A 19,266-nucleotide genomic window follows, 5' to 3' on the forward strand; every position below is an offset into this window, starting at 1 on the left:
CTCGTTCTCAGCCGTCGGCCGGCGAGCGAGCCATCGGGCTCTCTCGCGCCCGTGGCGGCGCGGATGAAGGAGAGCGGCGCCCTTTGAAGTCCAGTTGGGAGCCAATTACACGAGTCACACAGGGCCGCACGCACCGCGCGATGCGGCCGCGGCACCGAAAATATTATTGCGCCCTCGCGCGCTCGGAGATCGATTAAAATCGAGAATTATGATCGTAGGCACGCGGAACGCGCCATGGAAAAGGTGTGATGGTTGAGTGGGGAGGGGAGGGAGGGGGGAAGGGGGAAAGGATTAAGCGCTTAAATTAATTAACGATCGAAACGACAGTGACGACTGTGCACGGAAGCTGATGGAACCCGTGGTAAATTATATGATTCGTTGATTAGCAATGACTTCTGTGAATTGTCGAGGCTTTCTTAAGAATAATTGAAAAGAACGGAACGGGGCTTATTGTTACTGCAAATAAAAGTTTTTTTTTATTGCATAAATAAAACACTTTTGAACTAGGAAAACCAAAATTGCGATAGAAAACCTATGATTACTCATCATTTCGTCTAAATATTTTTACATGTCGATATTTATGACTTGATTCAAAAATTTGATTTTTTAATACGTAATATCTTTTTAATATATGATTTCTTTTTTATCTGAGTTTTTTCTTATTCTCGTTTAAAATTTGCGCACTTAATAATTTTGTCTATATATCACATTTTTCCAAATGTGTTTAACTGTTAATTTTTATAACAATAACTAATCTAGATTGCGTCAAGTATCAAAATTATAATAGCAATTATATAGAATATTGCTTGCGTAATGAATCTAACTTATCGTCCATGATCTGAGCAACTTGTTAACGCTTATTAGACACGTAAATGCTTATTAATACGATGGTAATGCGAAGGCATCGAAAGGATCGAAGGCCGGCATCATGCGCGTTTTGATACGAATCGTTAACCGTGACTAAACGGCTAATTATCTTGTCCAAGTTTTTATGTTGCATGAATCGATCATATGCGCCGATAAAATATTCTTCGTTCAAGAATCGTATACTCATAGTATAATATATGATACATAATTCGCTTGATTTATTCCATTTCTGGTAAATTGGAAAATGCCTATTAGAAATTCTCATCGCAACAATGTACGAAGAAGATATTTATAAGATATTTCTCTCTTGCAACCCGGCAGTATTTACCATAAACCACATACACACACATATAATGTGGGATTTATATATTTGAGGATGAATTATATAATTTTTTTTAAATATATAATATATAAAGATCACAAATTTTATATATATAAATATAATGATTAGATTATATAATTTTAGATGATATAATTTAGATTAGATGATATAGTTTACATAATTTCGTTCAATTGAAAAGCGAGAGGTGTAAAAGATCACTGACAATTACATAATCGTTTTTTTTTTTTTTTTTTTTTTTTTTTTTTTTTTTTACGAATTTACATTCTCTTTCGTTACAATTTAATTTTGAAAGATTTAAAATTAAAATTATAAGAAAGAATTGTGTTTTAATGTCATGTTTATATGCCATATATTACAGCTGTTCTGTGATAGAAAGATTTTATTCTATTTAGAATGAAATATATTGTTAGAACTTTTAAACCCTTTAAAAGAAGTATATTGTAAAAGTTGATGAAAGGGTGACTACGCGAAGAATTTATTGATTATTTTTTAATTTTTTACACAAAGATTAGGTAAAGATTATTAAATGCAAATCCGATATTAAAATTAATAAATTTAAAATAGTGAACTCTCTCTCTCTCTCCCTCTTGTCTTTAATATGACGAATAATAGAATTGAATAAATATAAATAAATTATTTGGTATTGTATACATATATTGCAGAGGATGTTGAGATGGCATTTCAGATTTCTCTTATTGTTGCAACGAAGTTGTAAGTCACGTGCAAAACAAATTTTATTTTTTTATTTTTTTTTTTTTTTTTTAACGAATGTCAAATTAGAGATTTGCGATCCCGAGCTTACGCGGATACAGTTTACTAACGAAAGGATCAAAAATCAATTCCGGAACCTAAAACACGGCACATTGCATTTATTGTTGCTCCAACCATGCACGTGCCTATTCACGACACGGTGCTTGGTACGGCTCACCATAGCGATCCGATGCCTACAAACACCCACATGTTTTCGTATCCACGCGGGAACGACTGGGTGAGACTGCTGTAGGGTGGGGGGAAGAAGGGGGAAAGCCGCGAGAAAGAGGTAGGGTGTGCATAGTGTCGGTCGTAAAGTTGCAAAAGCTCGCGTGCTAAAACGCAACTTCGGCCAACGCGCCGACCAACGAGAGTGGCAAAGCCCGGGTTTCATCGTCGTTTCAAATACCCGAGCCGAGCTGTCACGAACGATCTTCTCTCGTGACGAAGTTCGCGGCTATTTGACCCTCTGCGCTGTGGTAACCTGCTTTGCGCTGAGTAGCGTGCACGCTGCATGCTTAACGAGAAGTGTGTCTACGTGGAAAAGTAATTTAAAAGCTCTCGATTTTCCACTGCCATATCCATGAATGGATATACATATAATGTATAGTTGTGTATATATGATATTTATCACATTTATAAAAAGTGTATTTTTTTTTAATGACGTGCAGCATTATAAAATTATAATTAATATTTGTACAAAAGATATAAAAAATTGGTTAGTCGTTTTTCATTGATTTCTTTATAAACGGAAATTTAGTTTTCGTTGGATTTTACTGTGGATGTGAATTGATTATTCTTGGCTTGTGTATATATTGAAAAATATTTTTTGTTGTAATATTCTATTTTTATATCTACAATAATTTTATAAAACCTTATTTATTGATAGAGGAATATCAATTATAATAACTTGAGGGTGCTTCTTATCTCGCGTATCGCACAAGACCACCCAAACGGCGATTTTGTTTCCCGTCTGGCAACACGATTGCAACTATACTTTGAATCCTCCCTTTTCCATTCCTATAGGTGAAACCATTGGAAAGGGGCGAGAAAGAGAGAGAGAGAGAGATAAAAGATTTGCGGTAGAAGAATGGGCCAGGTGGCGTAAGAAATTAGTAGTAGCCAAGCAAGCACGGGCGTTCTCGCCCTCAAGGTCCTTAATAGCGTGGATGGTATTGACGATGCCGGTTTGCCACCCCTGCAGTTTCCCCCTCGCTCCCTCCTCGTTGCATTACCCTCGGCATCTATAGCTCAATTTGCCGACACCTCGCTAAGTATAGGTTGGGTGGGTGGTCCTTCCTTGTGGGACCACGAGATCCACGAACGGAGGAGTGAACCTGACCCGGGACCATAGGTGAGAGACAGAGCGCGCGAGAGGGTGAGAGATCGTTCGCAGCGCGAACGGGGAGGCAAGAGGATGATCTTCCTCGCGTCTCATATATCTATCGGGCCATGAGACAATGGGGCCTTCGATCGAGCCGGCTTCGATCTTCGGATCGGCCGTAAAGAGCAAGCACGCCCGTTCCACCCACCGCTTCGACTCGCGCGAGTGTATTTACGCATCGGATGCGTCCGAATTCATTTCTTTGTTTTGCGTGTCCGGATTGTCCGGAACCACACCTACGCGTGTACCATGCGCGAGCATTCTCGACCAGCTGACGATGATTGAGATGATTATAAAAAATGCCTGCGTTATCTCAAGACAAATTACAATACAGAAAACTATTACTGCGAAGTTAAATTATGTCTATACAAGAGCGATAATTTTATTATTATATTTATCGTGGTAAAAAAGACTTGGAAAAAATACTGAATATTTTTGAAAATCTCATTTTTAAGAACCATATATTATCACAATTATCTGGCATTAGGAAGAAACTCGTCTGTAAGATTATGCTAATTCTTGCGGATGCAAGTAAGATACTCTCGTTGATCCTATTCACGAAATACATGCTACAGAGCCTGTTTCGAAATCCGTAGTATTTTTGCCACCAGCATCCACCAGTTTGATGCGTGATCGTTCGTAATGGCGGTCCAGATGGCGGATGGCATTGTCTGAAAATGTTTCGTGAAGTGATCAATACTCAGACACAACACCTTTTGACGCTGACGGCAACATCTCTCCGCAAAATGTGCTTCCGAATGGAGAAGTCATCATAATACGAGGGATGCGATGACGTCGTATTAAGGCGGCAACCGACACGTTTAATTGACGTTCTCATTTGCATGAGACACGTCCGGCGCGTTAACTGCTATTACAAGACGTTAACATCCCTTTGTCATCTTACTGGCAATGCAATAAATACAGGGATATTATACGTCGTACAATTGCATTTAAAATCGCATTCGCGTTTCTTTTGTAGTAACATACATATATATACATATGTATATGTATATATTATACGCATACGTGTTTATATATATATGTATAAAAGTCGAATAATTTATATATCTAAAGCCACAATTAATCTTTTACCGAGATTTTTATCCAATTTTATATTTATCGCATTTATACTAAAATATGTAGTAAAATTGTACTCTTTCTCTCTCTCTCTCTCTCTTTCTAAAATATATTAGGATATATAATATGCTTTCCAAAGGGAGCAAAATGCTGTCTTTTCTGCACTTTGTTAAGCATACTCAAGCAATTACAAATAATATACAATGCTTCTTCTCTTTAAAGCAAGAAAAAGTCTTATAAGATTTCTTACAATATAAGTAAAACATCTTTCTTACTGCTTCTTCCTCTGTTTAGCGCTCCTAGACAATCTGTCTCGGTGTGCACAATGAACATCTCTTCTATCTTTTATCGCGTAGAACCAAAGAAGCAGAGCCGGCGTACGATTAGCGAGGATAATGTTGCGGTCTCCTGACCGCAGTACTTTTCCGGCTCGTCATTAATGTTTGTATGATAATGGCGAAGGTGTGGAGAAATGAGAGATACTCTGAAAGAAAGAGAGAGAGGAAGAGAGAAAGAGAGAGAGATTACCAGAACCCGGTGGTAAGTTGGGAAGGGAGGACGACGCGAAGGAGAAGAAGTACACGAAGCGGAGGAGGAAACGAAGAAGAGAGTGGGCGCACGAAGAGAAGCGCGAGAGCGAGAGGAGGTAGGAAAGGGACGTGGAGCGAGGTACACGGAGGGGGAGGAAAGCGGTCCTTTTGATGGGGCCTTTGTCGGTTCTCGCGGCGCTTTGCGATTTGCAACTAAAATCGTCGCCCTCCTTGCCCGCGTTCGCCGCTCTCCTCGTCGAGTGATTTGCGGTGAATTTATTAATGCGACGCGCTTCTCGCGCGACGATCGAACGCGCGTCGACGTTTCGGGCCGTTTGGGCCGCGCGGAATTCGGTACACGTGCGTATTCAATCGGGCTTCTGAATTTCTATGGCAAAACGCAAGTCTCGCCTCTTTGTGCTGATTAAACTACAAAACTACATTATAATCATAGGTCATTCTCTTGAGTCCGATAATTTGTAGATAATTACACGGATATGAATTATATCAGAAAACTCCCATGATTTTAATTCTAAGGAAATTAAGTTATGACTGTCACACGATGCAAATTTTTCGAATAGTTTGCTACCTGTAATGCTATATGATAAGAGAAATGCGATAAGAGAGAAGATTCGAAGTATTTTAAAAACCAAGAATTTAAATCCCCGAAATTACAATCATATTTGATTATTCAACGATTTTATAATCGATAGATTTGAGGAAAGTGCAAAATTCAAGATTCTTATACCTAATCTGCTAATTGAAAAATTATGAGCGCTTATGGGAAAAACTTATACAGGATTCCTATAGTTTATTCCGAAACAGCAAGCCGGTCGGCCGGGATCGGCGATGCAACTTTCCGTCGAACAATTTCGCGAGGTATTGCTGCGGCGGGCTGCGAGCACGGCCGTATGGTAACAGACGCTGGAAGATCGGAGGGAACGTAGATCGTCGAACCACATAGTCGAAGAACATGAGCGTGGAAATATGAATAATATAAGCGCGCGAGAAAGAGAGACGGGACGAGTGAGCGGGCCGACGAGGAAGGAGAAAAAGAGAGAAGCCCGAAGAGACTTGGTAGGCAGCGGCGGAGAAGAAGGAAGAAACGCGAGAGAGAGCGCGGGTAGGGACCACCCCGTGGCTCGTCGGCTCGTTTGATCTTCTCCCACCCCGGAACGGTCTTTTACCCCCCTGCCGCCCTCCCCTCCTCATCCCCCCTTTGGGCCCCGTGACGTCTCGTTCTTGCTTGTTCGTCGACCGGTATCGTCGTCTCGCTCCATTCGCTCTCTCGTTTTCATGCGGTTCGTCCTTCTCTCTCTTTTTCTCTCTCCCTCTCTCTCTTTCTCTTTCTCTCTTTCTCTCTCTCTCGCTTCCTTCTCGTCTCGTGATCTCTCACCTGCGGAGAAGAGGCGTCCGACACGTCAGAATCACACCTTCTACGACTACCCGCTCACTAATAATCCGAAGCTTCGTGCTGTGGTCCTTTTCTAGGGATCCGTGGAATCCTTCGAGAGACGATGGACGCCTTTTGTCTCTGCCGTGACTGCGCCGGCCGCCTGCACGTGGATTCGCTCGTGCATACAAATGCATCTTCTGGGTATTGGCAGTGTAATAAAACTGAAATTGTCAAATGATTTATTTTATTAACTTATTCTTAATTTTTATACAAAACATAAAGTGTCAAAAAAATTCTAAAGAAATTGTATAGGATATTCTATATATTTGACGGGTTATTAATCATAGATTTTTACATCTGAAAATATTTTATATAACATTGTGCGACAGGACTATCGGAATAAAATTGAAATGATTTATACGTACCAGTATTGTTGAGGAAAAACATTAATTAATTATTCAAACGCTTGATTCGCCTTAAAACAAATCATTGGGCGTGTAAAATGGGAACGATTTATTTCTATTTTTGCTCTTTACTATCTTCTTCAACGAAGATGTCACTACAGAACAGAATTGCAGAGGAAGAGCAAAATTTCTCGAAGGGAAATCCGAGGCACGAATATCGGGCATCGGCGTGTTGTGTAGCTGGGCGTTATTCGAAGGCGCTACTTAATTATCTCGCAGCCTCTAATCTGTCTGAGCCGACATACACACACGCCACGCAGCGCATCTAGCGGACGTTACCTCGATCCGACCTATGCCTAAATCTAAATCTCCCTTAACTGGAGGGCAGGCTGTGCATAACGATCGTATTCAAAATATTACACATTCTGATGTGAGCCTGTATCGACAATGGCCCGAAGGAACTCATACAGAATTATTTAAACAACAACACATCGTTACCGAATGAAGAATGGAGAGAGAGAGAGAGAGAGAGAATGATATGATTTAATTTATTCATTTCACGCAAATCTCAGAATTTAAAAATTCAAAAATTCCGACAAGTTCAATTACGTAAGAATTTTTTATGTGAAAATATCTAGAAAATCCAACTCGTCAAAATTTACAAAATTTGAGAAATTAATTCGCTTTAATGGAGAGATGCAAAATTGCGTAAAATTGCGTAATTTGAAGAGAGAGAGGAATGATATGATTTAATTTATTCATTTCACGCAAATTTCAGAATTTAAAAATTCAAAAATTCCGACAAGTTCAATTACGTAAGAATTTTTTATGTGAAAATATCTAGAAAATCCAACTCGTCAAAATTTACAAAATTTGAGAAATTAATTCGCTTTAATGGAGAGATGCAAAATTGCGTAAAATTGCGTAATTTGAAAAATTTTAGTCAGAGATCTTAGAATATTAAAAGATCCGATGACGCGATGCATTCCAAGAATCCTAGAGTCGGAGAAGTCGCAGGTTTATGACTCGCTGGATCAAACTGATCTGAATGATCCGATGATCTACAGAGAGCCGGGAAGACGACGGTGCTTCACGGAGCGCGGCGACGCATTAACGGGGGGCGCGGAGAACGCCACCGATAAATTTCTCGTGAAACTGGAATGCCGTGGACCACCTCCACGGAGTTACAACACCTCCTCTGCGGCGGCCGCCGCCGCCGTGCCGATCGGACAAACTGCCGGATGGCCGGTGATCTATAGTGGTGTCCCGACATCGCTCGGTACAATAACCGAAGTGAGAGCGAGAGTGTAGAGTATCCGGTGGTCTGTAATCAGGAGCCGAGCCGCTGGCAGACCCAAGCCTCGATCCCGGAGAGCCTCCTTACCATTAACCTATCCGGTACCCGTTCCGTTCCGTCAACCTGACGTCATCGTAATTCGTGATCATTCTATACGCACGCATAGCGCCTCGCGCGAACACCATCGTCGTCCACCTCGAATGATCCGCGAAACAAGATGGAATTAACGCACACGGGAGGGCTTTTTTGCGCGGAATCGGCTCTTATTAGATTACCGCTTCCCAGAGAGCTCTGCACCGTCTTCTTGTTAACAGGTTGAGCGCTACGGTGATATTCGTTACGATACCTCACGATAATTTTCTTGTGTTACACACAAGAATCTTTAAAATGAGATATTAATTATTTTCGCGCGTGTCTATTCTTTCGCTCTAATTTTTTAAAATATTGTTAAAGAATTTTAATGTGATTAGAAAAATAATTATAGAAAAATAGCGCGGTATCAAAATTTTGAGAAATTTAAGAAATTGCATTTTACAGTAATAATGAACTTCACAAAGCATATATATTGCGCTTTATGTATACGGTATTGCGGCCGTGTCCCCATCCTTGTGTTTCATGCGGTGTGCAGCAGAGTTCGTTAGCGTCCGGCTGTTGAATATCATGGCTTTTTAGCCTGCAGGTGTCATTAGGGTGCGGACGGACGAACGAACGCTGATTGGTCTCGGCCGATCGCCTTCGGGGACACCGGCCCATCAGCTGTCCCATTCGCGCCAACGATGCCGACGACGAACGGGGCTCGTACATCTATCCGCTTCCATCACTTCCATCTTCGTGGAACGCGCGGCTCTCGCGAACCGGCGCGTTTCCCAGACGCGTTTTATCCGATAACGCGTGTGAAAGGATCTCTAAACACTTAATGCGTTTCAGTTTCTCAGACTTCGTTTGCTTAACCCTGTCTTAGTATGACTATTAATAGTACCGTAATTAGTACAGCCGTGGCGTGGCACGACTAATTCAATTTTTGTAGGAGAACAGGATATATTTATATAAACAAAGCTGAATGATAGGTAAAACTATAGTAGTAATGTTGAGAAACAGAAATTAAATTTATCATATAAGACATATATTTTACATGTACACATCTCTATAAAAACTACATATTATTCCTAAAATTATAAAACTACAAGAATTTGTGTTGCCAAGATCGTTTGCATTTTCTTCTCCGAAATTTTTTTGTTGTACAAATCACTTTGGTAAACTTATACTCCTTCCTTTAAAATAGAAATATTTATAATATATAGTGGCTTATGAAATTGATCAAGTATTTTTTAAAAATTTCAAAAAATTATTTAGAAACATGTATTATTTAAAAAATATATTGTATTTTCTTAATATGCAAACTATAAAAATTTTGTTTATATGTTTGTTTGCTCCTTCTTGGCTTTTTTAAAAAACTTACAAAATGTTTTAAACTTATTTAAATTATATTTAAAAATAATTTTGAATAACTTTAATAATTACATTAACGTTATACTTATTAAAACTCGTTATGTCCGAGCATCATCTATTATCTAACTAAAGCAACGTTTTGCAAGATTCCAACCGCGCGAATAATATATCGTCTTGATCACCCACCCACTCTTGCCTAAACACTCCCACGTATTAATCTTCCATCGTCGGGACTACGAGCTCTCGTTAGTTAGAACCGTATAGCACAGCTAGGCCTCCCAAAAGAAGTCCTCCCGCCGTGTAAATGGACCTCGTTGGCGAAGACGAGATGAAAGACCGCGCAGGTAGAAATCAGCCACGTGAAAGAAGTCAGTCTATGAAGAATCGAAAAAAAAAGAACAGAGCGGACGAAATAGAAGCGCGAGGGCGGGCAGGAGGGGATCGGGGCGCGCTAGGATCGGCGGCTCGCCGTACGAGGCGAGAGGATTCGGCGGGGTTCGAGATATCGCATTAACGAGGCCCGCTGATGGGCCGGGGAGCCTAGATCCACGTCTAATTACATCCGCGCAGAGCGAGGGAAACTCGTTTCTCGCGTGCTGAAACGGTTCGAATCGAAATTATGGATCTGCGGCAGTCCGCGCGCTCCGCCGGCTTGACTGACGCATGACTGGCTGCGGGTTAAGCGAGTCAACGAGTAAATGAGTCCGAATTACGTGGGCGTGTCAATGCCGGGAAAATGAGCTACGCGAACCGTTTTATGGAGGTATCTTCTGGACAGATTATGCAAAACAACGCCGGGTAATACGCTCGCATGGGCCTATCTTGCTTGCCGGCACGGTCGACGACACGTGCGACTACACCTTCGCACGTGTTTTCGTATAGAGATAAATTAGTATATGTCGATGAGACCGCGTTTGAGGTCATTCCGAAGTGAACTTACTTGATTTATCTTGTAATTTCGAGAAGTTTGTACATTTAGAATTCGCAGATATGTAGAAAGTTCTGATATATCTGACAGTCTCATTTATCATTAATGGAGATTGTTATTTTTACAGATATTTATGTAAATCGTTAATTTTGAACGGTCGGAAAAACAATCTCGTTCATCCTAGAATAATATATAAATCATTACAATAATGCGATTTTATGATACTTTTAATTTTGCGGTATCAAGATAATATTGGGATGTGTAAAACGGTGTTGCACTGAGATATTTAGTTTCTTTAACGATTTTGTTGCAAATTGGCATTTTTAAATAATTGTTCTTTGATTCTCGATATTACGAACAAAATTATACTGAAGCGAAACTATCGCGAGATTCAGTTAAACGAAATAAAGAGACAAGTTTTTAATCGAACCAGCTTCGTTTTCAAGCCCGGTGATTAAACGGAAGCGATTTAGCTACTACCGACCGATCGATAATTACCACGAAATTAATATTTTGATAATCCGGTAACATTCACTTCGCGTATAATCTATCTATATTAGTACATGGAATAAATCTGATTCTCGGGATTCGCATTAACGAATACCATTTCGCAATGCTACTTAATAACGAGCAATATATGGAAAATAATTACAATCAAATAGACCATAAATTAATTCTATCCAATATGTCGAGAGTGGATATCGATCGCGATAATAAAAATCTTATGATAAGGATATAAATATACGAATCGGTTATAGATTGTTGCGATTAATCGATAATACGTTATTAATGTCGCACCATCTCGTAGAGTCACGACTGATGCACTCCGATGTGCATGAAGATCGATGAATGATATTGCACATTCCAGTCGGAGATCGACTGAATTATTGGTGTATCGGATATATCGAGAAAATTGACGGTGGTCATCATCGCCATTATGAATTCTTTATTTGGATGTTGCGGCGTCTGAATTACAGGGCGGTACGAGCTACCTTGCTTACTGCTTCATACATGGGCCCATTGATTTCAGCGATGGCTGAGAACTGCCTCGCATACGTTCAAGTCAATAATCGCATTATATTTTTCTCGACTTGTATCGACGATTGTATGGAACATTTTTTCGCACTCTTTTTTACGAGCTTAAAAATATTTGCGACTAGTCAGTCGTTCAAATTTCTTTACCTGTTAAATCTTACGCTTTTTAAATTTGCCTCTCTTCGGATTATCGAACCCTTCGCTTCTAGACGATCGTGTATCGATCAGGCCGATCATAACGAGCGTAATAAACAGTCGATTTTTTAAAGCACCGGATATTTGAAAATTTTCGCAAATCTACGCAGACATGAATTTCCGGAATATAAATATACGGATGGAAATATTCTATAAAATACATATAAGCCTACATATATATAAGTCCTTCGTATACATAAATGGAGTAGCTAATTTCGCATATCAACAACGAGTCTCGCAATGTATGATATATGAACAGATAGCTCGACATTATCACAACTCGCTTCCTGTTACTTAAATATCTGATGCTAAACGGAACTATTTGATATGAGGTCTCGTTAATGAGTCTATCATTAACCTGTCGTCATTATCTCTGATATAAAACGCGTGCTGCTGCTAGCGCAATAGATTAATCGAGTCAAATCTAGGATGTTTATAGCGGATATGATCACGTGTATTACACGCGTTAAGTATATGCTGATTATATATCTTGGTTGTACTTCGTGCACCCTCAATACTTCTAATAAGTGGCCGGCGGCTTCTGCAGGTTTATATGTAGTTTACGTTGCTAACATTTTTATTATATTTGAAACATTCGCTTCCGTTCTATTATCTGTTAAATACTTGTCTTTACTTAAAATTATAAAATTTTCTTTCATTTTTTTGTTAAGTTGCTTTTGTATAAAAAAAAAATGTTAGAGGATTAAATTTTAAAAGTATAATTAAATAATAAAATTTTTCGGATAATTATTTATTTTTCAATTTAAAATAGATTTTATTTTGACAAACATTTAATTTGATTCTTAATTCTCTGAGAATTAAAAATAATCACTCGTTAAACTCGTCATTATTAAGGAAAAATTAACTTTGTTTAGTAAATCTCTATATAGGTAAAAAATAAGCGTCTGTAGACGCTTGCATATTTGTGATCTCGAATTTTTGCAAGCTTCTCAGTTTGCAGACACGAGCTTTAACCAATCGACAGCAAAAGTGTTCGGTTATGACGAGTACCAGACTCCGCACGAACGGATACAACAGGGAAAAGGGGCGAAATAACTTCATCTTAATAAATTATATCTCTGGGTAAACCTCGCGAATGGCTTCAAAAAGATTCTCAGAAGGGCCGCAGTGTGGTACATGTTATTTTTGGAGAATAATTCCTTTTCATCTCAGTATACATGCGCGCGTTTGTGACTCTTTAACCATGCACGCCGACGCGCGTCGAGTCTTTTTTGCCGCGCACAATATTACGTAAAACGCAATAAAATGTAAACTTCATTAAAGCGGTCCGAAAATAAATAACACGATTCTTGTGTGTGTAATTTTTTTTTGATTTTTAAATCTTACAAACTCAGTTTGATCGTTTGATCAGAGTCCATTTTTTAATAACTAAGTTCTTTTTACTTTTAATTAATTATAAAAATCAATAATTTTATTTTGTAAGTTTTATCTACGTTATCAGAAAACAAATATCGTACACAAGATAGGAAATTAATAGGAGGATTGTAGAAGAAAAAATGTGAATTAAAGGTGAAGAAGTTTACACGCAAATAATTTTAATAATGTGTTTCTTCCATTTATTTAGCTTCGCTATACACTGTACTAAGTCGATTTATATACGCGCTCCTAATTTACTCTCACGCATCTCACACTATCACTTTACGAATCTCACCGTATGTAGATATACATCTTATATACTCGCTCCTAAAATTTACTAATTAAACTCATAATCAGGTATATTGCAGTGTCCCATCTATATATGTTTACGATCTTTTTTTTTAAATTCTAATCATGTATAACGACTCTATCATGTTTATACGTAATATTATCAAGGGAACGATGCATACGTATATACAGTATATGTACACAATGGCGCCACAGAATGCGTGGTTATTTATAATTTACGGAATAATATTTGCTTAATAATTTATTATTATCGACGGCTTTAACCGGCCTTCCTCACACGGCCCGTTCTCCTGTTTTTTTCGCGAGATGATAATAAATACAATATAATACACCGCGCTCTCCGCGCTTCATAAAATTGCATCAGACCATACGCCTCCCATTTTTCAAGCCATAAATTACGACATAAAACGCTACTTCTTTTCAGTTCTAACAAGCACAACGAAAATTTCTATTGAAATTTATAATTTTTACTTTTACGGTTTCTTCTGCTACGTAGTATTTACGGTTTTGTCACTGCTTTGTACCATTGTAGAGAATATTTGCTTATCGAAAAATTGTGAATGCAATAACAGTGTAAATTATTTTAAAAGAAATGATTTTGAAGATTTAATCGTAGTATATTACTAAGCAATGCTAAATAAGTTTGAGAAGATGACTATTGTTAGATTTTATTCGCACGTTTTTTTTTTTTTTAAAGTAAGGATACTAAATTACGTCAAAGGATTGAATCGCACATTTAAAAAACTATACAAAATTTACGCATTGACGCATAAAACAATTTTCGTATATGCCTTTCAGAATAGTACATCGTAACACGACATCGTATCACTGTTCGATCTTTCTTCTCGATCGAAGATACCATTATACGAGTAACTGTCCGTTGTCCAATTCGTGTATTGAGTTCCGATTGCACACAGAAGATCGAAAAAGAGCTATTTCGCGAATCGATCTCTACGATTTCTCATCCATGGAGTTTGGCAATGGTCGTTTCTTTAGAATTCCCAGATCTTGCACATTCTCTAGGAAAGTCTTGTGATGTTGAGCGACCAAAAGTGGATTCACAGTCTGTACGTCCTTTTTAAGCTCCTCCATGTCCCTCTTGAGCTTTGCTCTTCTGTTTTGGAACCACGTGATCACTTGGGCATTGCTGAGACCCAGCTGAGCGGCAATCTCGTCCCTGTCGGCCGGACTCAAGTACTTCTGGTACAGAAATCTCTTCTCCAGCTCGAAGATCTGCTGATTCGTGAATGCGGTCCGACTCTTGCGCTTCTTTTTCGGTTGCTGGCGATTGTTGAACAGGTTCAAGTGATTAGCTTGTTCTGAAACACAAAAAATTAGACACGATTAGTCGTGTCGTGTATTTCCTTAATATATACGTTGTGTATGTCAAATTTAAAATTTTTCATTATTTTTATCAGTATGTGATTTTTAGTTGTTTTCAAAAGTTTTGATTAATATATTCTTGCCATTCGAAAACGAATAAAGTTGTTCAAGTGTTTTGGAGAGCAATTCTAACGCAAAATATCGTTCATTTAAATAAATGCAAAATAATTTATCCTGTTTTATAAATTGGTACATGTATATAAATATAAAACGTCAATTTTTTGAAAGGAATATGACAAGAAGGGTTTTAGCGTTAAGATGTAAGGGAGGAACGAGCTTTAATGCTGAAAATAATCAAAAGAGAGTTTTACATGCGAGTGTAATTTTTATCAACGATTCACACGATTTTTCGCGAAAGATCCGAAAGTGATTCTTCTTTCGTGATAGCACTTATATTGCATTACCGGTCATTATACGCGCAGATAATGAATGAGTGAAGGCGCGCGTATTGCGCAAGACCGCAAACGAAACATCGATTTAGCAGCAATTAAATCCTGCCGATAACAAGACCGTTCGTCTCGGTGAGCGAGTTTCTCAGAGAGAAACGCGATGCGATAATTAGCTACCGATAAGTATAGATGTATTAAGATTTTATCGCTGACATCGCCTAAGTAATTCCTCGCGGACTTTTACGCGGCGGAAAAATTATTCGCGTAAACGCGTTAGGCGTAAAATACGATATGGAAAATATGGAGGAAAAAAGTATTGGAGAATTAACTGAACGTATAAAGTTCTGTGTGTTTTATCGTTCTCGCCACTTACTTAACGAACCATATGCGTAGTTAATTCCACATATGGGGATAAAATAGATGCAATAAAAAGGATATTTATTTTCTACATTGCATAAATTTACAAAGATGTTGGTAAATGCAGAATATATATATGTAGCGATAATAAGGACAAGATAATTGCCAATTAATTCCACGAGATTGCCAATAAGCAGCAACGCATGCTGGTCAGAGATTAAAGAACACGCAGCTGCGCAGTAAATAACGGTGTTTTGGGAGCAGTTGTTTCTCTATCAAACAGGATTAACGATGGATTATATATTTTCAATTTTCCTTTTACACGTTACAGATTTAATACGTTGAAGTAAGACTTTAAAAAATATACACGAGATTCCCTGCGTATTTCAATATTAGTTGATACCAATTTCCCCAAAAATCTATTATATACTTCCATAAAAACGCGCGCAACTTTTGAAACATCATGTACACAAATGTACAGTGTATAATACTAAAATTTCATAATCCCATAGCGATCGAGAGAGCGGGACATGCAAAACGAATCGAAGTTTTTTCAGACGACCAAGTTGGAATTGTGGTTAGAGAATCATTTCTAAGGGTCTCTACAAATTAAATGTATTTTCGAGACGTGGAAGGGTTCTCCCCATAAAAGTATTACGCATTCGTTACGGTGCTCAGACGGAATTCCGAGAGCCATAACTATCGTAGTTATGCCAGTGATCTAGCTAAGATTGTAATTCAAAATGTTTCTCGTTCGCCTTTACATGGTATTAGAGTTCAAAGCAATTCGTGGTTACAATAGATCGTATTTAAATACAAATAATTCCATTTTGCAATATTAATCTGTCATTCGTATAACATTTACTTCTAAATAGGATATGCGTTATTTAAATAATACATTATTTAATTGATCATATTCACATCTAGGCTATCTGGAAATGAAATACAAGAATTTAATTAAATAATTGAACAATCGAGATTTAAATTCTAGGGATAGTGTCAAAATATCAGCCGTTTAGTATTTTAGTATGTTATTTTACTAATTTTTTCTTTATCTATAAATAGGTTCTCTTGTGAGAATGGATTGCCATTTTAAAAGTTCTTCACTTCCACCGTCTCTTATCGAACTAGTTGCGAGCACATGTTATCGCGGTAATTTTCTTAAATCGGCCTGTTATTAGAAATTAATTGCCAGTTTAAGGAGCAGCCAGTTAAAGTAATCATCTGCCGTCGTATCTTATCGTACTCCGTACAATAATGGTGAACACATTGCAGCTTAGTTTTTAGAATACACGTGCTGTGCAGTATGATTCACCAAGTTTTAAAACACAGAAAATTGGATAATATATTTTAAATCTTTCTGTGCAAAATACACTTTCAGAACTATATACCATGATGTACTAATTCTTCATTTTTGCATTAAATATTAAATATTAAAAGTTGGAAAACATATGATAAAAGTTAGATTAATTTCCGTTAACTTCAATATATTATATAGACTTTCAAAATGTTTTCTGAAAAAATCTTATTTTGAGATAAATTAATTTATATAAAAAATTTGTAATATGTTAATAATGACGTATGTAATGTATTTTAAAGTGCATCATTGAATTGGAGAGTTTTAAAATTGTTAAGCGATTAAATCTTTGAAAATCCCTGCGGTATAAAGCTTGACGAGAAAATTGCCGTATCGATTCTATCAGCTAATGCATTAATCGTTTCCTGGTGAAGCAGCTTAAAATAATCACCGCCGTCGTATCTCATTATGTGGATGACGCCGCGTAATACCGGTTTCCCGTTTTACAATTTCTGGTTATGCTCGTGTTGACCCTTGAACGAAGAAAATATTGTCAATTAACGTCATTAACCAATAACCGGGGCGCCCTCGTGCATTTTTTATCTTGCATAATGTTTAGCGGAGAATACACGAGATGGTTTTCGCAATGGCGTTAGCCATTAGGAAATAATCGAATCGAATGACGAAAAAGCGAGGCGGGCGCGATGAGTCGTGGACAAAGTAGCCGAGGAGTCGCTCGAGGATCAAAGGCCGCCGCCATCGGTCACACCTGCGCAACCTGACCGTACAGTCCGCCTTAAAAATTCTCACTGGCGGATACGAGCAATGTCATGTATATATATGTATATATATAAGATTACCAGACACATCGCGCTTCTGATAGGACAGTTTATCTTATTTAAATGTGTTAAGATCCGCATTCTTGCCTTACATCTTAATCGTTTTAATTTCATTATTTGGAAATTTAAAAATTTTGTGAATATACTTAGCGTCAAATATAAGTTGAAAATGTAGAGCAATATGTGTTTACTCTCAATAATCATATGTTTCAATTAATAAAAAGTTGACATTTATGTTTAAAGTTGAATATCAATAAAAGTATAAATATTTCAAATAATACATGCCTGAAGAAATTAGGAACGTTAATTATAAATACATTATTCATAATTTTATTACTCTCTATCGAGCACATTCTCAAGCTGTTTTGCTTGCGAAAACATCCGGTTCAATTGACGAAGGCACATAATTATTATATCAGAAAAATAAAAAAAATGCAGCTCTATGCGAGAAGTAGATTGGATATAGCTAGAATGTAATCGAGTGTCTAACCAATATTCTATTTATTGGTCAATCAATTCAAATACGTTTATGACTGAAGTCAAGTTAGGTAGATAGAAATAATCAACGTATATGAGAGAAGATTAATTTCCAATTTACGTACTTCGGAAAAATAAATAATTAAAGAGTTGAAGACCATTAAGCATTTTGTAATAAAGGTGAGGCTTTTGTGAAAGATATACTGATTCGATCATACACACATATTGCAAGTCAAGTCTTCACTTATGAAGAAATAAAAGAGAAAGAAAACTGTTGAAAAATCTATAGTACTAATATTCAAAATCACGTTATATAAAAATATTATTTTTATATTATAATTGTCCAAATTGTAATATTTATATAATCTAATCTCTCTGATATATACATATATTCATTTTTATTAATCTATCTACATTATCTATATACATCTATTAATTTATATACATGATATATATCTATGTACATTAATTATAATTTTGCGTTACTTATAATTAATTTAATGATATGTGTATTCTTCATCAGAATCATTGTGATTTCATCTTATATTTATTTTTCTTCTGAATTCTGATAACAATTATTTTAGCTTTTTATTTAAAATCAGGCCAAAATCTAACAATACGAATAAAATCGATGACAAAGCGAACGATTTTTGCATGACAAGGACATGGAGACACAACGATGAAACGGTAAACGAACAGACGGACGGACGGAAGAAGCGGTGCGCGTCGAGATATTAGTTATTAATCTATCTACATTATCTATATACATCTATTAATTTATATACATGATATATATCTATGTACATTAATTATAATTTTGCGTTACTTATAATTAATTTAATGATATGTGTATTCTTCATCAGAATCATTGTGATTTCATCTTATATTTATTTTTCTTCTGAATTCTGATAACAATTATTTTAGCTTTTTATTTAAAATCAGGCCAAAATCTAACAATACGAATAAAATCGATGACAAAGCGAACGATTTTTGCATGACAAGGACATGGAGACACAACGATGAAACGGTAAACGAACAGACGGACGGACGGAAGAAGCGGTGCGCGTCGAGATATTAGTTTCTGCGGTCGGCTCTCCGCAGAGATTTAATTCGTTTGATGTTCACGAATTCGCCGCTTCGAGTATCTTTTCGCAACTCGCATCTCCGCAGTTTCTTCGTCTCT

General features: G+C 37.3%; 2 protein-coding genes across 3 annotated transcripts in view; one reads left to right on the plus strand and one right to left on the minus strand.

The window, feature by feature from the left end:
* LOC115239456 (cysteine-rich hydrophobic domain-containing protein 2) overlaps positions 1–19,266 on the plus strand; it is a 196,282-nt gene that overhangs the window by 69,541 nt on the left and 107,475 nt on the right. The gene's annotated exons all lie outside the window — the stretch shown is intronic.
* Positions 13,226–19,266, minus strand: part of LOC115239450 (LIM domain-containing protein A-like) — a 63,511-nt gene continuing 57,470 nt past the window's right edge. Inside the window, 1 exon segment of the mRNA XM_029813966.1 lies at positions 13,226–14,660. Within this exon segment, the coding sequence (XP_029669826.1) occupies positions 14,293–14,660 (368 nt within the window). The 3' untranslated portion in view covers positions 13,226–14,292.

Source organism: Formica exsecta, unplaced genomic scaffold, assembly GCF_003651465.1.
Source record: "Formica exsecta isolate Colony F162 unplaced genomic scaffold, ASM365146v1 scaffold38, whole genome shotgun sequence".
NCBI classification, from domain to species: Eukaryota; Metazoa; Arthropoda; class Insecta; order Hymenoptera; family Formicidae; genus Formica; species Formica exsecta.